Source organism: Sus scrofa, chromosome 5 (genome assembly GCF_054392235.1).
Source record: "Sus scrofa isolate SSC_HxYL_T2T_F1_AM1 chromosome 5, Sscrofa_HxYL_maternal_Yorkshire_Landrace_v2.0, whole genome shotgun sequence".
NCBI lineage: Eukaryota > Metazoa > Chordata > Mammalia > Artiodactyla > Suidae > Sus > Sus scrofa.
In genome coordinates, this window is record NC_139387.1 from 58,195,773 (window position 1) to 58,223,185 (window position 27,413).

Consider the following 27,413-nt stretch of genomic DNA (forward strand, 5'->3'; position numbering starts at 1 on the left):
GCTCAGTGGGTTAAGGATCCAGTGTTGCTGTGAGCTGTGGTGTAGGTCACAGATGTGGCTCGGACCCCGAGTTGCTGTGGCTCTGGCATAGGCCGGCGGCTACAGCTCCGATTAGACCTCTAGCCTGGGAACCTCCATATGCTGAGGCAGTGGCCCAAGAAATGGCCAAAAAAAAAAAAAAAAAAAAAAAGACCCACCTCATATTGAACAAACACCCACACATTAAACAGCAAAAATTTGCAGCAATTTTTATAGGTTTTTGTTTTTCTCACTCACTTTAAAAAAAAATTATAGTTGATTTAACAATGTTTTTGTAGTGTTTCAGGTGTACAGCACCATGATTCAGTTACACACAAACACACTTTTTCCAATTCTTTTCCCTTAGCAGTTATTGCAAAATATTGAGTGTATTTCCCTGTGCTATACAGTAAGTCCTTTGATGGTTATCTATTTTATATATAGTAGTCTGTATGTCTTAATCCCAAACTCTTAATTTATCCCTTCTCCCCTTCCCATTTGGTAACTGTAAGTTTTTCTTTGTTTATGGGTCTATTCTGTTTTGTAAGTAAGTTCATTCATATCATTTTTCTAGATTCCACATATAAGCTATATCATGTGATATTTGTTTTTGTCTGGCTTACCTTGCTCAGTATGATAAGCTGTATGCCATCCATTGCTGCAAATGGCTTTATTTCATCCTTTTTTATGACTGAATAGTACTCCATTTATTTATTATATATAATATATATATAATAAATACATTATATTTCCACTATATATATTTATATGTCATTATGTATTATATAATTATATATTATATATATTCCACATATCCATATATTATCTACATTATATATATTATATATAATAGGTATATACATAAAAAAATCTTTATCCATCCATCTATTGATGGACATTGCAGTAATCTTTGACTGTCAGGTTCTGGATATTGAAATATTTTCCTCAATAATTTTAACAGCTTCATTGAGGTACAATTGGCATACAATAAATTGCATGTGGTAGTAAGCATTTTACATTCCCACTAAAGTTTATAAGAGTTCTAGTTCTTTGACATTCTCACCAAAACTTGGTATAGGTAATCCTTTTAATTTCAGTCAATTAAATCTAGTCATTTAATTTTAGCCATTTAATAAGAAGGTTATGGCACAATGGGCAGGATAAACCATTGCTGTCCAATGTCTTGAAAACCGTCACATAAATCTTCTTACATTTTGTTCTTTTGGTTTTTGGTGTTTTTCAGTTGTTTCAAGATGGAAAGTAAGCCAGATCCTGGTTACTCCCTGTTTGCCAGAAGTCCCCTCAATTTATATTAAAGGCAAGAAAACGCTCCATGAGAAGAACAAAACAGTGAAGTAGACAAATAAATTAAAAATAAATTTTTATGTGCCAATACAGCAGTTTAATAATGGCTGTGTCAGTGATCAGCTGAGAACTTGCCCTCCTAGTGAGGACAATTTAACAGGGTCAGGGCTCTCTCAGCAAATTCCTCAGCATCTGTATTCCTCAGCCCAAGGTGACTTTCTTTTCACTTATTCATACAGGAGAACATGTTTAGACTCTAGATGAGGACCCCAACTTCTCGTAAAGAAACCTTTACTGACCGTCTAAATTAGCCTCTAGTTATTCTACATTGCATCATAGTGGTTTTGTGACTTGCACTTTACTTATCATAACTTGGTATTTTCTCATTGTCTGTTTTTAAAGGAATTATCTGTCTCCTGAATTAGAATTCTCTCTAGGGAAGCATATACTATACAATCATATTCAGAGTCTGTTTCCTGGAGCCAGACTCATGTCCGGTGCATTAGAAGTACTTGCTAAAATATGTCAGAAGAGTATTTTCTGACGCTGGCCTTGGAGCAATTGTTGCTTTCAAGCAAAGTGTTCTAAAGTAAAAGGAAACATAAAAATAATTAGTATCACAAGGTTGGTCCACGGTCACTGCCGTCCACACTCCTTGTGACTTTGTTACTTGTACTACCTGTGACCATTTCCTGAAATCCCTTTCTTATTTGATTTCTTACTGCCAGTCACTCTTCCTCTTCCCTTGCAGTTCCTGATCTGGGGTCTTTTATCCTGACACTTAAGGTCACTGTCATACCTTCCCCTGGTCATACCTTCTTTCTCCTTTTCATGGGAGAAAGAAAACAAAAACAAAAACAAAAACTTTTTTTGCTTGAGTTTATTGTTATTGAAAACAACCTCTGCACTTCATGTTGTGTTTTGGTTTTGGGGTTTTAGTTTTGGGATTTTTTTTTTTTTTTCTCCTCACATCCTGCTAGCAAATCCCAGACCTATTCTCTTCACACTCCTCTATTTAAAAACATTTTTCCTTTTCCTCAGCTTCCTGCTTAGTTCAAGCCAAGCTTTTTGAAAGATGCCTTAAGTGACCTATCTGCTTCTGAGCTCCCCCTTTGCTTCATTAAGTTCATTTCATATATGGCCTCCACATTATATCCCTAAAGTAAATTCTAAATGTGTTATTCTTCTACTCAAAAAATATTAATGACTTCCTACGCAAGGGTGCAACTGAAGAGCCCATGGTTCTAATTAAATGGAATATATGTTTTGTTTGTTTGACTTAGTTTTTAAAAACAAATTTTTTAGCCATTGTTAAGTAACCAAAGGATTTTTTTATCAAAATCAGAATTTTTGATTTTTCATGCAAATTTATTTTTTTATTTTTTTTTTCATGCAAATTTAAAAGATCTGCAACTACTGAGCGCAGGCTCTCATGAGGCAGTAAAAAGCTGAGTATTAAATATTTCCTGAAGACAAAATACATACTCTCCATTTTGCCAGAGATCCTGACTCTCCCTATTATATTCCCGATGCTGAGACCAAGTTTAATTTTCATGGTTATCCTTGTGCTATCGCTTTTCTTAACGTGGATAAACATTTATCTATCCTCATCTCTCTTTCAAATATAAGAAAATGAAAGCTAGCCTGGGAAGCTATAAATTTAACTTACGATTGAATGCCAACCTATTTTGCTTAGGGAAGTGATGATAATTTCTAAGTGTTCAATATAAATTAATATAAATATGTATTATCTCGGTCCTCTCACCCACTTATGTTACCTACCTGGCCTCTGCAGGCTTGAGAATTTGTGAGCCTATTCTGTTATATCCCAGACTGAGAATAGACTCCTCACTGGAGCATCCAGGGCTGACCAGGGAGACACCCAGTCTGACGTTTAACCTCATCTTCTGCTGCTCCTATTCCATCTCCAACCCAAGTTGTTGCAGCTGAACTTCTCACCACGATCTCTCTCCTACAGAGAGATTTCTCTGTGTCCCCATCCTACCCCCCAAATCCCACCTCCTTTCCGAAATCCCAGCCCACCTACACTTTGTCTGTGAAAATCTTCCCATCTTTGAGTCCCTGGTCAAAGGCCTCCCTCTCTAAGAGTGACTGTCCATCAGCTGCACTTTCCCTCCACTCGGGTGCCAAAGCACCGTGTTTCTCTCTCACTTATGGAGCCTGGATCTGCTCTAGGTTTTAGTTCCCCAGTGGGGAGTATGTCTAGGCTTCTGGAAGGCCCCAAAAATGCAAGTCTTGTTTTTTAGAAATGGAGAGAATGAAGAGAATTTATTTAGGAAAGTAATAGCAGATAAAAATTTCAGATATCTAAAGATTACTCAGGACATTTCTCTCATCCATGAGTACACACACACACACACACACACACACACACACACACACACTCTTGCATGAATAAGTCTAGTAGGACTATCACACAGTGATTAGGAGTGTGTTCTTTCAAGTTAATCATATTTACTACTGTGCTATTCTAAGCATATTCTTAAGTAAGTTACTTAATCCCATTGAGTCTTTTTTTTCATTAAAATAAAAGAATCTAATAATATTTCTTTTAGAATGTTGGTGTAAGGATATGCAACTGGAGCACAGCACGATGCCTGGTGTATAATAAGTACACCGTAAATGGTACTCGTTGTGACAGGGGTCATACGTTTTAAGCAATTGCTATACTTTCCTCTTTTGACTTTCCAAGCACACAAACTTGACCTCAGTGCCCTTAGAGGTAGGAAAGGTGAATTAGCAACCTTGCAAAAGAGAGCAAATGAAAGATCATGTTCCACATTCTTCACGGAAAACAGAATTATGCAGTAAGACATATCCTAGTGAACTAGATTATCACTGCAAAAGAAGACAAACTTTTCCTTAATATTTTCTCCTCCATCAGCAGCCTCCGTCCCCCCACCCCGCCCCTTTTTTAGCCTAGTGTCCTTACCTTCCTAACGAGGCCCTCCAGGTTAGGGTCTTCTTTAAGGGTCTCCTTACAAAGAGTCTGCTCCTTCCTGGCTCAAAGAATCATGGGGAAGAGGAGAGGGAGTGTGGGAACCGTTGAGGGTTTGCACGTGTGTTGCTGTTGGCAGTTGTCACTTCTCGATCCCCACTGTCACTCGCACTGATGCCCTTCCCTCCCTCTGCCTTTCGAACACTGCTGTTGGCTCAGTCATCACACCCACAAGGGTCACCAGCCCTCTCTCAGGTAAGAGGAAAGCATTCCTCTGAGAACGATGCTGGAAGGGGTTCTCCCTTCCATACAATTAGAGCTATTTTCGCCAACTTTCAGTTCTTGACATTCAAGGCTCTCTTGCAGGACCACCCAGTGCTGCTCCAAACACATTTCTTGCTGATGGTCAACCAGGCATCCTTTCAACCCTTTTCTGTCTCAAGATGAGTTCATTCAAAATTTATCTATCATTCACCTACTCATTTTTGAGGAGGTGAGGATGTTGTCTCTAAAAAAAATTTCAAGCAATGGTTAATATATATATGAGAAACTCATACTTGAAATTCCTCCAGTCTGAGATAACTACCATTAAAATTTAATGCCTTTCTTTCATATACCTGTTTAGGCATATAGCACACATATATCATATGCATATATAATTTATCATAATTTATATCTTATCATGTTTGCTATTTTTCTCAGAAGCAATCTTCTTGTTCTTTTCTAAAAAATTACTCCTCCTTCTTTCTTTCTTCTTACATAGTCATAAATTTTTGTATCTTTCTCTGGGTCATATTATCATACAGACAAATACACAGGTGTATAGAAATACATACATACATGTATAGAAGTGTGAGGTTTTGAGGAGACTGCTTGATTTATAAAAATGAGATCATGTTCTGTAAATTTTATGCTGCCTATATCTGTAATGTACCTTTAATGGTAACATAATATTTCACAGTATGACTGTGTCCAAATTTATACAACCATTACTTTATTGATGGAAGTAAGGCTTCTATTATATATTTACTTTGATTCGAATCTGCAGTTTGTCTCTCTCTTTTTTCTTTCTTCCTTCCTTCCTTCCTTCTTCTTTTTCTTTCTTTCTTTCTTTCTTGCTTGCTTGCTTGCTTTTTGCTTTTGACGGCTGCACCTGTGGCATATAGAGGTTCCCAGGCTAGGGGTCCATTTGGAGCTGTAGCTGCTGGTCTACACCACAGCCACAGCAAGGTGGGATCTGAGCCATGTCTGTGACCTACACCACAGCTCACAGCAACACCAGATCCTTAACCCACTGAGCGAGGCCAGGGATCAAACCCACATCTTCATGAATACTAGTCTTGTTCGTTACTGCTGAGCCACAGTGGGAACTCCTGTCCCATATTTTTAATCATTTTTCTTTATTTAATTTTAAATCTTTTTCATTGTAGATAAAAACACTATCTGCCATAGTGTTTGGACATATTTTTCACAACCTTAATTTATCTTTTAATCTATGATCTCTTTTCCCATTAAATATTTATTTTCCATCTAAACATATATGTCTATTTTCTCTTTTTTGTTTTGCAGTAAACTGTTAAGCCTCCTGGATCTGTCCTCCATTTATATTATTTTTACTTTCTTTTAATGTTTGCTCTGTGTTTTATGATTTTTTTTTTTTTTTTTGGTGTTTTTGCCTTTTCTAGGGCTGCTCCCGCGGCATATGGAGGTTCCCAGGCTAGGGGTCAAGTCGGAGCTGTAGCCACCGGCCTACACCAGAGCCACAGCAACACGGGATCCGAGCTGCGTCTGCGACCTACACCACAGCTCACAGCAACGCACTGAGCAAGGTCAGGGATCGATCTTGCAACCTCATGGTTCCTAGTCAGATTTGTTAACCACTGCACCACAATGGGAACTCCAGCTCTGTGTTTTATGATTTTTCTTTGAGTGGTTCATAAAGGCTACATATTGGGTATTTATCAAGAACCAATCTCTACTTTGATTCACTGTTGACTTTTGCAATTCTAAATCATTTTTAAAGTCTTTTAAAAAGGTTTTGATAGAATCTTCCTAAATGTTCTTATTATGCATTTTTCTAAATTTAAGTTGTCATTTATCTTTTTCAGCAATTCTAATTCATGAACTTCTTCCAGGTTTGGGAGTTCTGTTATTATTCTTCTTTCTGGCTGCTGGCTGATGGATTGTAATTATCAGTCACTTATTCATGGTTTTACACTTTTGGGGCTCAAACCAAGCTGTTGGGGACCCCATGTGGTACAAACCCAGCAGTGCTGGGAGGTGCAGCAGCTCTGTTCCTGTGGACCAGAAACACACCTCTGACAATTTGCTGACCCTGGTCAAGACACTGGAATGAGGCCTCCTGTGTTTCCTCACTGCAAAGACTAAAGTCTTAAAGTGACAAAGGGAAAGAAAGGAGGAGGAAAGAGGAAGGGGGAAAAAGGAAAGAAGGAAGGAAGGAAAGAAAGAAAGAAGGGATGGAGAGAGGAAAGGAAGGAAGGAGCAAGCAAGAAAGAAGGGAGGATGAAAGAAAGAAAAGAGAGGCAGGAGAAAGAAGAGAAAAAGAGAGAGTGAGAAAAAAGAGAGAGAGAGGCAAGAGTAGGAAGGCAAGAGGAAAAAGGAAGGCTGCTTATCTGATCAACAGCCTCAGGTGAGCCAATAGCATCAGTTCTAATCCATGTAAGGGAGGCATTTTGCATGACCAGCTCAGACTCTAGTTCCAGCTGCCATGAAATACTCCAAATGAGAACTGTCCAGCTAGGCCCAGAAAAATCATGAAACCATGAGAGATAATACACTGTGGCTTTAGAATGCTACATCTTGGGAGGTGTTTGTTATTCAGCAAATATATAATGAAACAGAAATTTATACCTGTATGTGTTTTGCCATGAAAGCCTAAATTGATTTTGGGACTGGGCAGTGAAAAGAAACTTGACAGCACATGAGAAAACTGTTATCAAACTTTTGAAGGATGATGGGGAAGTTATCACTGGAGTCAGGATGAGAGAGGGTGTGAGTTATGTATGGCAGAAAAATTAGCAACACTACCCCTTGAGTCAGTATGGAAAATAGGAGTTCTTAGCAACCATGCGGCTTTGCTAAAGGAAACTTCCAGGCAGAATGTTGAAAGTGATAACTGGCTTCTTCTACTGACTGTAATAAAAACTGACGAGAGAGTTGGATTAAAGAAGGAACTGTTCTTTTTTTCTCTCTCTTTTTTTTTTTAACTAGAATTTATGAAGTAAATCCATGACAGTGTTTCTAGCTAGCAAATCGTTCTCAACATGAGAAATGACTTCAGAAAAAAAGATCCCATCCTGAGAACTATCAACAAAGCATGGTCTTGGGGTAAAGATTAAGTCAAGGATGTGGCTGTAAGATCTGTTGTTGATACCTCAGAAGGATAAAATACGTGTGTGCCCCATGTACCTCGTAGGTAGACAGCAGACTTTTAAGAATCTTAAGGACATGACTTCAGAGTATCTGCTACACAAAAAGGCTTCTAAGAATCTCAAAGATGTCATCTTAAAGTGCCCTGTTCCTCTTTCCAAAGAAAAATGTGGTCTATCCTGGAGATATTTACGGGTGTGGCTTTTTGTCTCACAGAAACAATAATAATCACAGAAAGATTAGGGCCTTTTTTTTAAGAGCATTGTGTTGCCCCAAAATTAAAACCAAACCAAAATTTGGAGTTTCCTGATGACCTAGCAGTTAAGGACCCAGCCATTGTCTCTGCTGTGGCTCAGGTTGGTGCTGTGGCATGGATCCAGTCCCTGCCTGGGTTCTTCCACGTGCCATGGGCATGACCAATAACTAAACAAAAGAACCCCAAACAACCATTTACTAGGACTTAAGGGACAGAGACAATTCAAAAGAAAAAGACCCCTTGCAGCCTCGACCTTTTACAGGTGTGAGTCAGTCTGAGAAATCTGCTCAGCTAGTTCTTGTAAAGGAAAGATGGTTCAGAGTGCAGAGCCTAGAGCCCAGAAGGCAGAGCCTAGAGCCACCGGCAATCACTTGTAGGGATGATGACTGGAACGCAACAAAATTTCTCTAGCTCATGAAATTATGTGCTTTTTATTCCTCCTTTTTAAAACAAAAATGTCTCGGCGTTCCCGTCGTGGCTCAGTGGTTCATGAATCTGACTAGGAACCATGAGGTTGCGGGTTTGATCCCTGGCCTTGCTCAGTGGGTTAAGGATCCGGCATTACCGTAAGCTGTGGTGTATGTTGCAGACGCGGCTCGGATCCTGAGTTGCTGTGGCTCTGGCGTAGGCCGGTTGCTACAGCTCCGATTAGACCCCTAGCCTGGGAACCTCCTTATGCTGCGGGAGCAGGCCAAGAAATGGCAAAAAGACAAAACTAACTAACTAAAAATAAATAAATAAATATGTCTCTACAGTTATTTTCTGTCTTACCATTAAACATTGGGTATGTTTGAAAAGATAACCTGTCTCTTTAATTCACAAGTCTTCAGACTGAGAGAATCATGCTCTACTTATACAAAAGAACACCAAGCCTCCACTAAAGACTGTACTTTCCATATTTATAGTGTGTTATCTGTATTGTATTCCCATATTTATAGTGATATATTTATAGTTTTGTCAAACAGTTTGCAAAAAAGAACGATAACCAGTTTTTGTAAACACAAATATATTACAAATATCTATAGGAAAAAAAGTCTTAAAGTATATTTATCAACTTCTAGCTTTGGGTGATACATTTATGAGATAACTTTCTAATTTTTTTCAGCATTTTGTAATTTTTCTGATAAACACATATTACTTATATTTAGACAAGAAAAGAGTTGTTTTTTCCTTTTACGCCTATTCTGCACTTTTAAACATGTAAGATGCATTATAAAATTAAAAAATAGATCCTTCCTATATTGGCTTTCTTTAAAAATATGAAATGGACTTGCAGATTTCTCTAAGTAAATAAAAAAGTGCCCTATGTGTATAATTAAGTTCCCAAATTCTTCATATTTTCAAAATATAATTATCCCAACAAATATAAAACTGAAATCTGAACTCAAGTGCATAAAGAAATTCTGGTACGACATGATCAATATTTTCAAATTCCATGGATTTTCTACATATATGAGCATGCCCTCTCTAAATAGAGATAATTTTATTTCATTACTTCTGGAAAGTTGTCGTTTTTGTTTCCGTTTTTTGTCTTTTTAGGGCCACACTGGCAGCATATGGAAGTTCCCAGGCTAAAGGTTTAATCAGAGCTATAGCTGCTGGCCAACATCACAGCCACAGTAACGCGGGATCCTTAACCCACTGAGCATGGCCAGGTATCAAACCCAAATCCTAATAGATACTAGTCGAGTTTGTTACCACTGAGCCAAGATGGGAACTCCTGTTTTGTTTTTGTTTGTTTTTTTTTTCCAATTTTCTTGCCTAATTGCCCTGGCAAAAACCTCAGTACAATATTGAATAGAAGTGATGAGAGTAAATATCCTTTTCTTGTTTCTGTGGCGAAGCATTAAGTCTTTCTTTCACTATTATTCATGATGTTAGCTGCTCATTTTTTTTGGTAGATGACCTTTATCAGATTGAGAAAGTTCTCCTTCTATACCTAGTTCAGTTGAGTGCTTTTTTTTTTTTTTAAATCATGAAGGGATGTTGGTTATTGTCAAATTGTTTTCTGCATCTATTGAGATGACCCTGTGTTTTTTGTTTTTATATTATTTAAATAGCTTAATAGACTAATCAGTTTTCAGTTGTTAATTCTGTTTTGCATTCTTTGGATAAGGGCAAAGAGTTTTGTCATGGTATAAATTCTTATGCTGGATTTGATTTAATAGTATTCCATTGAGAACTTTTACTAAGGAACATTGGAATGTAGTTTTCTTGTGATCTTTGTATGGTTTTGGTTTCAGGGTGTTACCTGGTCTCATAGAATTAGTTGGGAAGTATTCCTTCCTCTTCAATTCTTTGGAAAAATTTGTGAAGAACTTGTGCTAATTCTTCTTTAAATGTTTGGTGCAGTTTATTACTGCAGCTGTCTGGGCTTTTTTTGATATAAAATTTTTGATTACAAACTAAATCTATTAAGTTGTTATAGTCCACTCAGATTTTCCATTTCTTCTTGTGTCAGTTTTGGTAGTTTTTAATCTTTCTAGGAATAAGTTTATTTTGTCTATATTGAATATTGTCTGTATTGAATACAATCATTCATAGTATTTCCCTAGAATCTTTTTTATTTCTTTAATGTCATATTAATCTTCCTTTCCTGTCACTGCCTCCCCTTACCTCCCCCCCAATCAGTTCAACTAAAAGTAAAGATCCAAGTTTTGTTTTTATTGATTTTCTGCATTGTTTGTTATTCTCTACATCATTAATTTTCACTGTAAGCTTTATAATTTTTTCTTCTTCTATTAGTTTGACTTCTTTTACTAGCACCTTAAAGTAGAAGTTTAGACTACTGATTTGAGATCTTTATTCTTCTATCAATGTGTGTCTATAGCAATAAGTTTTCCTATAGAAACTGCTTTAACTGAGTTCCACACATTTGGTATTTAAAAAATTACTTTCTAATGTTCTTTTAACTTTTTAGTAACCCAAATTTCTTTGCCCCATTGCTTATTTAGAAGAGTGCTCTTTAATTTCCATTATGTGTTAATTTCCAACTTTCCTGCTCATACATTGATTTCTAATTTAATAACATTGTGGTCGAAGAACATAATTTGTGTGATTTTGATACTTGAAATTTTATTGAGGCATGTTGTATAGCATAGCATATACCTAAAAGTGTTCCAGGTGTACTTGAAAAGAATATGCATTCTGCTCTTATTGGGTAAAGTGCTATATAGATATGCATTAAGTCAAGTTAGTTTATAGTGTTGTTGAAACCTTCTATGATGTCACTCCTCAGAGGTGCATCCTTGGGCATGTACACAGTCAGTCTGGGATGACAATGGTTTTAGCAGAGATCTTTTGATTAGCCTCCTTTTAATTGCTTACCACAAAAATAAATCTCTGTTGTTTTCTAGAGTAACTTTATCCTTGAACTCCTCCTCATTCTTTTCTAAATAAAGTCCGTTTCTTTAGGGAGAGCTTCAGACCTCTTTGCTATGCCTAGCTTCATGCTCTAGGTAAAAATCTCTGAACACTTTATTCTGAAGTTCAGTGTGAGGATATTGGCCCATTTCTCTTGGAGTGATACATGTGTTTTTTTGTACAAGGCTTTGGTAAGTGAAGAAAGTCTTTAGTCTTCTTGGCTTGCTTCTCCTGATATGGAACCTCTGGCCTATGAACAAATTGGGCCAAAGGCAATCAGGGCCCCAATGATTGTATCCTGACACACCAGGAATTGTATCTCCACCCTGTGAGTGGGAACTGGATGAAGAAAGGATGCTCTAAACCTCTTGGCTACAGTTACCTGGAAGTTAGCCCCTTCAAAACAGAGTTGAAGGGAATGAGAAAGGTTGGTGGCTTGCTCCTCCCAGGGAAGTATTGAGGAGGTATTTCTGGGGATTTGATTTTTTTCATAGTATTGCCTGGAAGCCAGAGGGAGGGGAAGCCCCATCTTCTTGGCCACACCTTCTTGGAATGGAACTTGGATGCTTAGTTGGCAGGGGGAGAGGGGGTGAGTCTCAAGTGTAATGGAATTCTTGCCATTCTTATGAAGAGTCAGTGCATTTCCTTGAATAACTGTTTCTTCACTTGCTGTCTGCTTTTAGGCATATTTCTAGAGATTTTTAAATGTTTGTTTATTTATTTTATTTAAAAAAAAATTGTTGCTATACATTGTTATCAGGAAGTGGATTCACAGAGCTCCTCATGCCAACATTCCGGAAGTGGATCTCTCCTACAATGTTCATTTTAATTTACATTTCCTCAACAACTAATTATGTTGAACACTTTTTCAAAGGATTATTAAGGTCTTCTGCTCTTTTTTGTTGTTGTTTGTTATTTTTGTTGTTGAGTTGTTTTGATCAAACTGAGTTGACTATATAGACCAATAAAGAGAATTTTGACATTTTAATAATATTGAGTCATCCAGTCCATGGACATGGTATACTTCTTTATTTACTTAGGACTGCTTTAACTAGTCATTAGTACTTTGTATACAATTTTTAGTGCCTTTCGCATCTTTTATTAGATTTATTTCTAGGGATTTAATTTTTTATATCATTATAAATAATACAGTTTTTCAAATTTTATTTCTCAATATATTATTGATACAATACATAAATACAATTTTCTCTCACATATTACCCTCTTAATCTAGCAACCATGCTCAATTTACATATTTGTTTTAATCATTTGTGGACTCTTTGGGTAGTTTTTTGTATATAATCAGTTAATTCTGCCACTGTCATTTATATCTTTCTCCTTCAATTAGTTTTTGTGCTCAACTAAAATGCTGATTATTCTACTTTTTTTGCTGAACTAAAAAGCTGATTATTTCTTTGTTGGTGTACATTTCTTTTTAATGTTTAGACAAGCAAACCAAAAAGATTCAACTGTGGTTCACTGAAGTAACTGGACACTTCATTGTCATATCTAATTGAATCCAGAATATAACAATATTGGTGGCAAAAACTAAGAATGACTCAGACAAGAGTTTATTTAGTTCAACCAAAAACTTCCTCTGTACATCAAAGCTCAAGATATTTGTTTTTCTGGCTTGGATTTCCTGATTCCCATGTTATCTTTAGTACTTTTTATTTAATGTGTTTCCTGTAAGGTTTATCTTTAGTTACAGATTTATTACCAATTCCTAGAAAAAATTATATTTTCTTACTCCATTCCTCTTTTTTTTCTTTTTTCTGAAATGCAATACTAGCTGCTTCCTCTACCATGTGTTAATATTAACTAGAAGACGTTCAAATTTTCCAGTCATTTCCAATGATATAATCCATTACAGCCACTAAAAGTCTCTCCTTATTTAGGCCAAAGGATTTGATGACCCTTAGTCCCTTAATATAATGATTACATTCTATAGCTTGATAGCTGTGTATGTAAACTATCTGAGTCAAGTTGGAGAGGATATTTTGTAACATATGTTATCAGCAAAATTCAGATAACATCATTTTCACAGTAGACTTTGGCTCGGTTATCATTTAAAAATTATTCTTGTGAAGAATTGCAAAAGGTATATATATTCCTCTAGTTGGAATGTTAGCTCAGTGAGCTGGGATTAAAATCAAGGACTACACTGGCTCTGTGCCTTGTGTAAAGATAGTGTTCAGTAAATACTTTTCAATTGATTTGATGAAGTATGTCATTCCAGAACCAATCAAGTGTTCTTCATAAATTCAAGGGAATCCTCTTTTCTACTATGTCTTCAGAAGAACTTCTAAATTCCCTGGATTCTTTTGATGCAAGAGAAGATGATGTGTTTCTGGTTTCCTATCCAAAATCTGGTAAAGCTTATTTTAATGTACTTTTTAAATGTAGAAGTACAATAATAACAATAATAATACATAAAATAGTAATTTTTATCAAACATTTATTTTGCAGTATTTTCCCACAGGAAACTAAAGTACCTTAAACGCTTATTTTAATGAAAAAGTTTGACATTAGAAAGCAAAAACATGGCTTTGAGAAAATTTGACTGGAGAAATTAGTTGCTATGCTCGTTTCTTTTTTATTCGTGAAGATATATAGATGTTGATGTATATAATAAGCATAATATCTATAACATTATAAAGTTCTCTTCATACTTTGAGCCAGGCATAGTGATAAATGGTTTTTGTTCAATTTACATGTAACGACTGAATTTATATAAATAGGTAAATGTTGGAGTTCCCGTCATGGCGCAGTGGTTAACCAATCCGACTAGGAACCATGAGGTTGCAGGTTCGATTCCTGCCCTTGCTCAGTGGGTTAATGATCCGGCGTTGCCGTGAGCTGTGGTGTAGGTCGCAGATGCGGCTCGGATCCCGCGTTGCTGTGGCTCTGGCTTAGGCTGGCAGCTACAGCTCCAATTAGACCCCTAGCCTTGGAACCTCCATATGCCGTGGGAGTGGCCCAACAAATGGAAAAAGACAAAAAAAAAAAAAAAAATAGGTAAATGTTTTCTTCTGGGCTAATAATAGGTGGCTAATTTATACCATATACAAACAACCATATGTAAGGCTTCCACTATACATATTAGCGACTGTAAATTGACACTTCCCACTAGCTGCCAGGAGGGTCCCTTTGGCATCACAAAATTATGTATTCTCTCTTCTTCATCAGAGTATATCAATATATTTAATTAAAATAATAGTTACCACTACCTCATGAGTCACTTTTACAGGATTATTATAATTATTAATATTTGACATTATAGTCTAAAATAGTCTTAAATTTAAAACATATAATGCAAAATAGAACACTAAATAACTCTAAATATTTATTCAACTGTAAATTTGTTAATATTGGGTCTAATTGGGATTACAATGAGATAAATGGAAACTAGGCCCAAATTAAACTCTTCAGGGACACAGCTTTCAAGTTAGCCAAACATCCTCCCCACCTAAACTTCCACTTCTCCACTCCAATTTACCACTGTCTACAACACTGGAGCACATCCTTATTTGTTTGGTGTAAACATAGAGTGGTGTTTCTTCCAGATATCGTGGTAGCAGGTTTGCATCTCCATGGTGTTTGCATATAGCATTCTTTCACTGTTTGAATGCTTTGGTTTGTACAACTACTAGGGGTTGGCATATAAACAAAAATGAAATTCAGTGCCTGTATTCAAGGAGGTAAATGGGGAGACAGCCATGAGTACAAGCAATGGCAACTCTGCTCTGGTGTGGGCTGCTTCCAAGGGATGGACAGGGTAAGCAGTTATGAGAAGCGAGTGAGGCCTCGGAAGACAATTTCTAAAAGAGCAAGATGCATAAGCTTGCAGGGCCAGTAGGAATCATGAATGGAAAGATCTGTGTGTTTGTGAATTGGAGAAGATACTACAAGTGAGTGGCAGCATAGAAGAGTATTTCAAGCTGAGAAAATGGCACACGTGGTTTTCGTAACTCTTCACCCTGTTTAAAATGTGACTCTTCCCGTAAAATGCATCAACATCTCAAATGTTTCAATGGGTGTCAAGAGAGAATAATAACTGTTTATACTAAAATTAAAGCATTCATTGCTTTTCTAACCTCATGCTAATTTTCTATACTCATTTCACTGAGTTCATTTAATTAAAAAAAGGCATTCCATTTTTATTTTCTTATGAAGGCACTCACTGGATTGCAGAAGTTATTGAGAACATTCCCAATGCTAGGATTACCCTAACACCTCCTATTGAACTGGGAGACATCTCCAAATTGGAAGAGCTAAAAACATACAGTGAGAGGAGAGTTATTCCAACACACTTGAGCTATGACATGCTACCGATGAATATCAAACAGAAACAGTGCAAGGTAAGTTCAGTGCTTAAGGGCAGAGGCATAAGAGTACACAAAACTGGACTTGGATTCTTGGTCTGTCACTTTCAAGCTGTGTGACCTTTGAAAATTGCTGATGGTGTCTGAGCTTTGGTTTGCTTAATTAATACAGAAATAATAGCACTCATCTTATACTATGTGACAAAGATTAAACAAGATAGTGCATGTATAGGTGTTACCACAGTATCTAGCTCATAAAATTTATTTTATTATCTTTCATTAATGAAAATCTGAATATTACATTGGCATATTAACCGTAATTACACTATGCGATGTCTCATTCTATTATAATCTGGTTCGAAGTTTTTTATTTTATTTATTTACTTATTTATCTTGCTTTTTAGAGCCAAACCCGTGGCATATGGAGGTTCCCAGGCTAGGGGTCTACAGCTGCTGGCCTACACCACAGCCACAGCAATGCCATATCTGAGCCGCTTCTGTGACCTACACCACAGCTCAAGGCAACGCAGGATCATTAACCCACTGAGCAAAGCCAGAGATCGAACCCACAACCTCGTGGTTCCTAGTCAGATTCATTTCCACTGCGCCACAATGAGAACTCCAAGTTTTTTTACTTTAAATATTGGTGTTTAGAGAAAGAAAAATTGCCTCAATAATATTATTAATTACTTATTTTTGCAAGAGACTATACAGGAAAAGAATAAAATATAAATTGTAATATAAAACATTAAAGAATAGGAGTTCCCATTGTGGCTTAGACAGTTAAGAACCTGACACAGTGACCCTAAGGATGCAGGTTCAATGCGGGTTAAGGATCTGGCGTTGCTGCAGGCTGCAGCATAGGTCACAGATGTAAGCTGAATCCTGCGTTGCTGTGGCTGTGGTGTAGGCCTGCAGTTGCAGCTCCGATTCGACCCCTAGTCTGGGAACTTCTGTATGCCACAGGAGTGGCAGTAAAAGGAAAAAAAAAGATTAAAAAAATAAAACACTAAAGAAGAGTTAGCTCGAGACATTTTTAAAGTTCTCACATTATTATTTTTAAAGTAACTTATAATTTAAAAGAATATTTTCTATGTTCACATATTTATTATTCAAATTTATGTTTCCATGGAGAAATGCATATGGAATAATGTTAAGTAGAAAGCGTATCTTAAATCCATATATACTGAATAATCTCAACTTAGTTAAAATATACATATACATGCATTTTAAAAGACTAGATGTAAATATATCAACATGCCAAGTGGTTTTCTGCAGTATGGCATTAGGGTTAAATTTTAACTTCTTTACAGATGTCTGTATTATGAAGAACTTTAAACTTCTGTTTTGATCAGAAAAAAAGAGGACCATAGCTGTAAAGCAAAGGCAAGATATATGTGTCCCCTGTAAATAATTTCCCAATCATGAAGCCTTTTTAAACAATGTCAGTCATATTCTAAAAAACAAAACAAATAAACAACAACAAAAAAACCCAAACAGGAGTTCCCACTGTGGTGCAAGGGGATTGGCAGAGTCTCTAAAGCACCAGGTCTCAGGTTTGACCCCAGGCTGAGCATAGTGGGTTAAAGGATCTAGCGTTGTCATATCTGCAGCATAGGCCACAACTGCGGCTGGGGTCTGATCCCTGGCCTAGGAACTCCATATGCCTTAGGGTGGCCAGAATATAAAAAAATTTAAAAATGCAAAACAACCCCCCCGCCAAACAACCCTAGCAAATGTGCATAAATCAAAGCAGATCATCCAGGGATTATAACTCTAGACTACAATGTCTCTACTGATATCATCTACTCTTCCAAAATAAACACAAGCAGGGGCAAATAGCATGGATTTTTACTTTTATTCCAAGTAAATCTATCAGAACTGGTGAACATGTACTAACCTGATTACACTTTCACCCAATCGAACATTTTCATTTCAAAGTGACTGTCTCTAAGACACAGAGAGGAGTCTAGGCAGCTCAGTAATCTTTACTCTGGGCAATGCAGTAAGACTGATAACAAGTATTACCAGAGATTAAGCTGGGTTTATAAACATTACAACCACGACAAGCGCGGATGTTTTTTCTTTCATGAGCAAAGAGACTGAAATGCAGAAAGTTTAGGGTGTTTCTCAAAATCACCACACTTAACAGTCCAGCCTTAAAGTACAGTCCTTTCAGTGTCACCCTTAATGGGAACTGAGACTGTCTAGCTGTCCCTGGTCTCCCAGGAGGATGACTTGTCCTCTGTTGCTGACGGCCAAGCCCTGAGAACTTGGTGTCTAGACAAGCCTTAACTGCACCAGCCATCAGATAGTGAGTTCCTCCTCCAATCTATCCCTATTGGCTTTTTTTTTTTTTTTTTTGGCTTTTTGGCTTTTTGGCTTTTTGCCATTTCTTGGGCCACCCCTGCAGCATATGGAAGTTCCCAGGCTGGGGGTCGAATTGGAGTTTTAGCCACCGGCCTACGCCAAAGCCACAACAATGCGGGATCCAAGCCACATCTGCAACCTGCACCACAGCTCATAGCAACGCCAGATCCTTAACCCACTGAGCAAGGACAGGGATCGAACACACAACCTCATGGTTCCTAGTCGGATTCATTAACCACTGAGCCATGATGGGAACTCCTCCCTATTGGCTTTTAACCCTATTTGGCCTCCTATATTTTCTTCCTAACTTTAGTCTTTTTTCAATGTTTCCAAACTTTCCTATCTGAAATTTATGTTTTAGCTCATTGGATGATATTTAGTTAATATTTAATTTTTCCCTAGAGTACTATTCTACTTCCCCTTCATATCCCTCGATCCCCCTTTCATATTTTTTTATGATTTCTCAGAACACATTCTTAAGAATGTATTAGAATACATCCTTGTATATGTGTGTTTGAGTGTAACAGACATATGACATTATATTAGTTTCAGATGTACAACACAGCAGTTCCACATTTGTGTACATTGCAAAACAACCACCACCATGATCATGTAAGGTCTATTTATCTTTCGTCAACCTACATAGTTACAGAATACAATCTTTTAACCCTTTTGGTAAAATATGTATTAATGGGTTCCATGGTCCTTCCCACCAGATCATACTGATATGTAAATCTGAGGATTCTCCAAAGGCCCTTAAAAAACTCTTCTCTGTACCCCCTCCCCCCAAAAAATCTCCAACTGGGTGACTAAAGCTTAATATTCTGCCATGTATTCTTTTTGGTTGAGACAGTAGCTTTTCAAACTGTTGTCTCTGAGCCTTGGGGTTCTGCAAACCTGCCCAGGAAGCCTCAGGCAGTGAGAGAAAGCCTGCGGTGCTGGGTTGCTCCATCATTATCTCTTGGGATGAAGAGAAGATAATGGTGGGGGTAAAGGTGGCTCTTCATCCCCATGTGTCATGGTCTTTCCGTATCTTTCCAGTTAAGAGGAGCAGGTGCTGTTCAGGAGGGTCACACATAATACCTGGACTATGAACACAGTAGGGAAAGATAATTACGTATTAAACATGACTCAGTAAATTCTTATCTAAGAAAATGTGTCCACCCTGATTTTCAATGAAAATGCGAGTAGAATATTTGATAGTCATGCCATGTTGACCATGACTGAGGGCAGTCCTCTTCCATCCAGCCTTCTCACACTGGTTTCCTGAAGTTTCTTATATGCACCTGCACTCTCTGTCCTTCCTCATAAAAACCCTTGTCACACTGCACTGTCAGGAGCGTGTTTAATTATCTGTTTCCCTCACCTGACTGCAAGGTTTTCAAAGGCTGGAATCACTTCTGTCTTGTTCATTATTATATTCCTTGCCTCTGGAACATTGCACACTACCTGGTATACAGTAGGTACTAAATAAATATTTATGGAATCAATTAAATTGCATTTGCAGTATTTGTGTAAATTGGGAGGGTATCTCAGAGTCCCTGCTCTTTGGGAGATTAACTTGTAGAAAAAGGAATTCTCAAACATTAATCTTTCTATAGATAAGAATAATTTGTAAGAAATCTTTATTGTATGTAAGTCATGTTTCATAATACATGGCTATTAAAAAATTATTGTCCTACAAATGAGTAGGGGCTTCTTATATCTGTCCCTAAAATGATAGAATCAAACTTAGCACATAAATTCAAAAAGTACAGTCAGTATTGCCTGGGAACTTGTTAGATATACAAGATGCCAGGACTCAACTTCTGAATCAGAATTTGCATTTTAACAAGATCCAAAGATAATTCTCATGCACCTTGAGTTTTCAGAAACACTGGTCTAAGTCTGTGTTTAACAATCAGCTGAAGCTGCCAAAAAATTTGTGACGTGCCTAAGTAAGTCTTTTAGGAAATGTTTGGTATTGGGGCTATTTCCATCCAAAAATAAATGGATATTTTTTTAACAGATTATCTACATCATTAGGAATCCAAAAGATACAGCTGTTTCACTCTTCCACTACTACAGAGATAACCCTAATCTCCCCAGCATTGAAACCTGGCATGAATTTCTTGAGCTGTTCCTCAGAGGAGACGGTAAATATAACAAAGTATTTTATTCATAAAAGACAGGGAATATTTCTGCTCAAAATGAAAGCATTTTCCAAAAGCTCAAATGGATCCTGACTACTTATAGAAATACATTTGACTAGATTATTCTTTTGCTTCTTCTAAGCAAATTCTTTCTCACTGATGGGTAGTACATATTAGTCATGGCTTATTAGCTGGTTTTAATGTCTTCAGAACAGAGATGAATTCTGATCAAGCATTTACTTTTTTTCATATACCATCAGTCTTAGTGAAATCCGTATTCACTGATTGGAGCACAGTGTGATACAGCTGAAATATGGACAGATAGCTTGAAACATGCCTTCTATATGCCTGCACCAAAAATAAAACAAGACAAACAGGACACCTAGACACACAAACCACCAATTCCCCAGCTATAACAGATGTGAAAGAATCCATCACCTTGACACTTGGCGGGAGGTGATTTATCCAAAAAACACCACAAATGATGCATCATTTGAAGGAGCTGCCCAGAAGCACCTCTGACCTTTGGGGTTAATTCTTCCCCCCTGACCTAGTGGTGTCTGAAGCATTTCAAAACAAAACAAAACAAACAAACAAAACTTCCCAAGGCTTTCATTAAACAAAAATAATACACCAAGATCAGAATCTGGAAGAGGCATGAATTAGAAATGGTGTATTCCCAGAGGATCCTCTCTCTTACTGGGCTTAATTGCCACTTTCACTATTTTACTTAAAAATTGTTAAAATTTTACTTGTTAATTTAAGAGAGGCCACAGCAAGAGTAAGCTTCACATGAGGACATTAGAAACTCACTTGCAACAGGATTTATTATTTCGTTTGGAGAATATGCTGTGCTCACACTGTGTCAACTCCTCTTTCTATTTTCTTCCCTGTCTAAAGGGGCATATTTGGTAGACTCATCAGGTTTCAGGAATGACAGGTATCTTAAAGGTCATCTGGTTAAAACATCCACCTGATGTTTGAATCACCTTTACAATATCCCCAAGAATTGTGGAGGCTAAGCTTGAACTTAACCTTGACCACAGGTACACACTCTGCACTCCTGCCCCAAAAGTAACCCATTCAACACTGGTACTATTAAGATGTTTTTAAAAATCTTACCATGTGATATAGATTGTGTGCATACCACATGATACGGACACTCAGCTAAGTGCTATGCAAACACGATCTCATTTTATCCTTACTAGAACACAAGAGGTAGATGTTATCATACTCATTTTACAGGTGAAGAAAAAGCAGACTTTGGGAGGCCAAATATCTTATCCACAGATGCATAACTAATGAGGAGGAGAGCCAAGATTTAATCCAGGTGTTAGCTCCAAAATTGTTGCTCGGACCACTGTGCCAATAACTCAACCAGAAAAAACAAACAAACAAACAAAAACTGTCCCCTCCCCACACCCCCAATCATTAATTCATCTTCCACCTGATAGCCTTCTAAATATTTGAAGATAGTTAGCATGCCTCACTCTGCCTCCATTCCATTTTTGGAATAAGCAGAGTTTAAATACATAAATTATTTTTTAAAAACAGATCTGCAGTCTGCTTTTCCTCAAGAAAAGAAAAGCTGCATTCATCTCCAGTTATTCCATCCAGACTGTGGTTCACCACCCCTCTCTCACCACGGCATGATATCCAACTTGGCGACATCACCATTGTTTTGCAGTGCCCAGAAGGCAAAGCATCATTTGGGTGTGGTCTGAGTAGGGCCTGATCCTGTCCTAGAGATTCTTTGTCTATGAGGGCAGCCACAACCCAGGCTACAGGCTGGGAAGCAACCGGCTGCCACAGACCTCTGTGACACTGTCAGGAGTCATGGCAGAATATCTGGGGAGGGCAGAGTATAGTTGGAAAAAAATATTCCAGGTGATTCTTTCACACCATCTTTGGTGAGTTAATGGCGATTCTACTTGTAAGTATCCTATAATCAGGTAATTCAGGGAGGGCAAACTCTGTCACAATTCAGTCACTGAATCACTAATGCTTTACTTAAATTTATTTGCGTGGGAATTTGCCTTGTTACGATTTATAAAATAGGATGATTTTCCTGTGTGTGTGTGTGTGTGTGTGGTTATATGTATGTGGCTGTGTTTCAGGGATGTTCTTCAGTGACTTTTTGAGGGGAGGGTTATTTCTCTTGCAAAAGACATGGTGCAGTAGAAGGAACAGGCTATGGAGAGAGTTCTCTTGTGGTGCAGGTGAAATGAATCTGACTAGGATCCATGAGGATGTGGGTTCAATCCCTGTCCTCGCTCAGTGGGTGGGATCTGGCATTGCCATGAGCTGTGGTGTAGGTCTCAGACATGGCTTGTATTCCACCTTGCTGTGGCTGTGGCATGGGTGGCAGCTATAGCTCCGATTCAACTCCTAGCCTGGGAACTTCCATATGCCTCAGGTGTGACCCTAAAAACCAGAAAAAAAAAAAAAAAAAAAAAACCAAAAACAGGCTATGGAGACAGAAGAACTGGGATCAAGTTCTGACAATATTTTATTGCGTTTATGACTTTGGACAAGTAGCTTAACTGTTCCGAGGTTCAGACTCCTAATGTAGAATAGGACTAATAAAATTATCTATTTTGTAGAATTATTTAGAGGTTATAATTAGTAATGACTAAAGTTTGCAGTAGAAATCTACTCATTCTATTAGACCTAGATGTTTAAAGACGCAGAAAGACTCAAATTGTTTCCCATTAGGATGGAAATATTAGGAGCAGATATTTATCTAGAAAGATTACATTATAGCTGAGACATCATCATACCCTGTACCCAGTTCCAAACCATAAACACAAATACACATGATATGACAAGACAGGACAATAAAGATATATATATATGGCTACACATTTATCTAATCATCTGCTTTTTCTCTTTCAGTTTACAAATATGTTTTACTTTTTCAAATTATGTAACAGCTATAAATTGTGTTCTGGCAATACCCTGACAGATTAATAACACAATGAAATATTAGCATTTTACTTTTTCCCCCTCTAGCCCCCTCTCCAGTTTTGTATTAGAACTCTATTTCCTAGACCACTTCATCCCAGCAAGTTTTATTTTCTGCGCAGTTATCTATCATCAGAGTGGTTCTAGAAACTAGAAGCCAAGATCCTCATTATAACTGGATATAAGAGTGGGACACAGGGTTTGCGGGAAGCGTGGGAGGTTTGAAATAGCTGATATGAAGAAAAGGAGAATGCGTTAATGTGGGACAAATAGGTTTGCCAGGCAGGCCCTTAAAGCTGGAAAAATGAATTTGCAGTGTATAAATACAGAGTTGTAGAAATTTCTTCCCCAGAACCCAGCTGCAAGGAGAAAGAGAAAAAGAAGATGAAGTGCTATGGTTTAACACTGGGTACTTTTCTGGTGATTGAAACAGACAATAAGGGGACAAAAAAAGTTGAAGATCTTGGCAAGAAACTTATTGAGGGGATGAATAAAAGGAAGACAGTGAAAAAAATGGTCAGAGTAGGAGACTGTAGAAGCTACCTATTAAGATTTTGATTGAAATGCAGAATCTTCACTGACTATAGGAAAGAGATGAGAAGGCTGATTCCTGACTGACACAAAGATGGGTATATTTAGAGTATTGTATGCAAAAACTTGAGTCCCAAAGGAGCCAGCATTCTGTAGGAAGGAGTTCTGGACGTTGATAGGAAACAGTGAGATTTCTCACTCACTCTCCAGGCCTTAAAACACAGGTGTATCAGAAAGAGCAACTTCTATTTGAGGGCATTTCAAAGGAGTAATTCTGGATAGAGGGGCCGTCCAGGCATATGTTAAGAAGGTGGGCCATCCAGGCATATGTTGAGGAGGCCATCCAGGAGGTGATGGACTAATTCTATAATTACATGAAGACTGTACAGAAAAGCATTTCCCATAAAAGGAAGATTTCAAATCTGTTTTGGAAGCTATACTTTCTTTAAAGCCATAGGTCTACTAATGACCTAGCCTATGAGGATTCTGATTAAAAAATGAACTAAAACTGTAATTTCCTATATTAGTAAGTAAGTGACATTCAGCCAATTTCTTTAGATTCTTTTGTCTGGCTTCAGTCCTTTTGGAACAAAGTAGAGAATGAATTAGTCAATAGTAGAATAGCTGGCTCTCAAATTATGATCAGGATATTATGCAAAGTTTACTCTTAAGTCTATTTAGGGTATTTTGGAATGTAATATCCTGCTGAAAAACTCTTAACGGCAAGGTCAGCTGTACCTAATCACTGGGTATGACACAGGCCGCTAAGCCTGCTCAGCCCCTGGCCATAGAAGCACGTGCTGCCCTAACAGTATTAAGAGCTTCCTTAGCATTAGCAACTCTAGGCAGTGACATTCATCATGAGGGCTGGGCTGTGGCTACTGAGGAGAGGTGGAAAGGTAGGTTGAGATTGTGCATGGTCTGGGGGTATAGAGACTTCTTAAAATTCATGAGAGAAAATCAGTCTTGCTCCAACCATGTGTTTTGTGCCTGGGAAAAAGTTGTTCATTCTTAGAAGATAAACTTCTTAACAGTGATATGGTAATTCTAAGATAAAGTATTATGTAAGTCACTAATATAGCAATGAGATTGCTAATAACTGAAGATTGTTTCAGGGCAGCTCTTTTAAGCACCAATTCTTATTATACAGCCCTCTGGGCCCATGGAGTAGAAAACTGAGCTGACTCTGTAATGAAACCACTTTAGTCCTGGAAATTCTTGTTTTAAAAATACATTGTGGTCTCCCCCTGTATCCACCTCCGCACCAGCCTCCTTTCCTTCCTCAAGAGCTGAAGTCATGAAAAATTGTGGTTAGTTTGGAGTTAATTAAACTTCAATTTATTCAAAGATTCAATGTCATAAATGTATAATACCATGTCCAGAAGATCCTAATGGGCTTAATAAATTTTTATTAAATGAATCAACAGTCATCAGATCATTAGAAAATTTCCAGAACAGTAGTTCCTTTATGATTGAGGCATTAGCTAGTATTAAATCTTCAGATGATAAGGAAATGTTAATGAAAAAATTAATCAATAGTTTAAGAAAAAAGTGAAAAATTTTATTTAAGCCAATCTGAAGATTAAAACCTGGGAAGCAGTCTTTCAGAAAGCTCCGAGAACTTTTCCACCCATTAGAGGTCAAAGTAGGGTTATATCAATTTTGAGACAAAGAGTTGTACGTCAAATGACATGTTATTGATAGTTTACAAAATCTAGATCTACATGTACAGAGTGAGTCCTAAGTCATTGTAACTTTTTCCAAGGTTAAGAGAGAATGTTATCTCCTAAGGAGGTCTGGTTAATGCAGATGCACAATGTACCCTATAGGTGAGGGAGGAGGCCCAGAGGGGCAGAGAAAACTTTTATGTTTAAATTTTTCTTGTCTTGCCATAAGATAACAAATTTTATTTTATCAATTTCTTGCTTTTGATCATTAATCTTTCATTAGAAAACATTAGGCTTCAAATATTTGGTCCCTTGATGCCAGGGTGGTTGCTTTCCTGGCCTGGGTCCACCATGTTCCTTGATGTCAAGTATTAATAGCCTGATTCTTTCCATTTTGGGGGGTGGGTGGGTATACTAGTAAGATGTCTGGCAAAGAGTAACAGTCAATTCCAAGTTGTCCAATAGGACTTATGCCAATTTGCCTTACAGGTGCATTGCTCATGTTCATTAATTTATAGGGCACTATAGATATGATAGTTTCAAGTTTTTTAGATATCATTATCTTAATAGGAGTTGGTGATACACAACTTTAGAGGCAAGAAACTATTACTTTATAAGTTACCAAACTGTAATTACAATTCCCAATAGGAATAACAATGTCATTAGTAAAGACTGAAGCCAAGATCCTCCTAAACCAAACCATTTTCCTAGTATTTCCTTTAGGAAACTGAGAAGAGGCTCTTTCACAGGGGAAATTTGATCCTTCATGTGTCATAAGACAAATTACATTAGAAGACTCATCATATATAAAAATCCAACTTTCAGTATGTATTATAGCACCAAAACATACTAGACTTTTTAGGAGGTCTGTATAATTCCTAGAATACTAATAATGTTTACTCATACAATATAACCCAAGAAGATTTATCACCACTCATCTGGTAATGCTTCCCATGTAATTTAACATACCGAATAAGGCTAATTAGTTTAATATCTTTCCTTGATAAGGAGAGAAAGCAATGCTCTTGAGGTGTTCCAGGGGCCCTTTGGAAAACCCCAAAGTTAGCTAGAGGTCAAACGAGCTTCAATTAGAATTTGATCTTTGGGAAATTTGTCAGAAATCTCAAGGAGCTTTTCAAAACATTTGGTCAAATAGGATCAGAGGTCACTGTGGAATAACATTCATTTAAGCAAAATGAGAATAGAAGATTTCAGAAGCAAATACATAACTTTATAACAGTTACTTAAAAGGTATCAAAATTTCACAAATCTGTTATCAAAAGCAGATTAATATCCTAATAAAACTTTGCCCTCTTAACAGAGAGGAAAGTAAATTCTGGTTTTGTACCATTTTACCTTTAGGATGCACTTACTCAGCTAAATGTATTTGAATGTCAGTCCTGAACACACACAGAAATCCTTTTTAAAGATTTTTTTTTCCACAAAACCTATAACTTTCTACATCCATATTAATCTGTGCCTTATTTTCTTTTCCATTTAGAAATAACCAGCTTCAGGAGAAAATTATCTTCTTTTCTCTTAACGAAATGCATTCCATTCTTTATACCTTCTTTTCCTTGCATATAAAGATGTTTTCCTTTTTAATTTTTAGTAGTTTTAATTAAACAAGTTACCAAAATTCTGGAGAAACTATTTGAGGTAGACAGTTCTAAAACATAATTATCCCTAAATAATTCACTTGAAAACTCTTATCTGATTTACACTTAATTTCCTTAAAAGTTTCATTATATCAAGTTATTTTCTAGCTAACATTTTGTGACAGGAATAATAAGATCTTATTTCACTTCTAGTAGTTCTAGGCACAATAAAAAGGATTAAGCTTAATGTTGATGACTCTAAAGACAGGTCTGTATTAGTTAAACAAACAAACTGTTTTCATTTATTAAAAATTAATCCCAGTTCATGTGGTCCTGAAATTCCTTTGTTTTGGTTTCTTTTATAGTTGTGAATATTTATAAGTGCTTAATTTCCTTTAATCCAAATTACAAATTAATTTTGGAAATATTACACATCTACAATACACATATATGGATGCCTACAAACACACAGACAGAGATCCTATTGTCCTCATTCCAAAATTTCAGCCATAAATCAGGTACGAAGCCCATCAGT

General features: G+C 37.1%; 1 protein-coding gene across 2 annotated transcripts in view; it reads left to right on the forward strand.

Moving 5' to 3' along the window:
• The first annotated feature begins 1,261 nt into the window (after positions 1-1,261).
• LOC100621352 (sulfotransferase 1B1) overlaps positions 1,262-27,413 on the forward strand; it is a 42,511-nt gene continuing 16,359 nt past the window's right edge. Inside the window, exons 1-4 of one of the 2 annotated variants that reach the window (XM_084956597.1) lie at positions 1,262-1,336; positions 13,531-13,663; positions 15,468-15,652; positions 19,995-20,121. In XM_084956597.1, coding sequence (XP_084812723.1) covers positions 13,579-13,663; positions 15,468-15,652; positions 19,995-20,121 — 397 coding nt within the window. In that variant the 5' untranslated portion in view covers positions 1,262-1,336; positions 13,531-13,578. Of the gene's footprint in view, positions 1,337-13,518; positions 13,664-15,467; positions 15,653-19,994; positions 20,122-27,413 lie in introns of those variants that run through there. The other variant, XM_005655662.4, reaches the window with a different exon arrangement.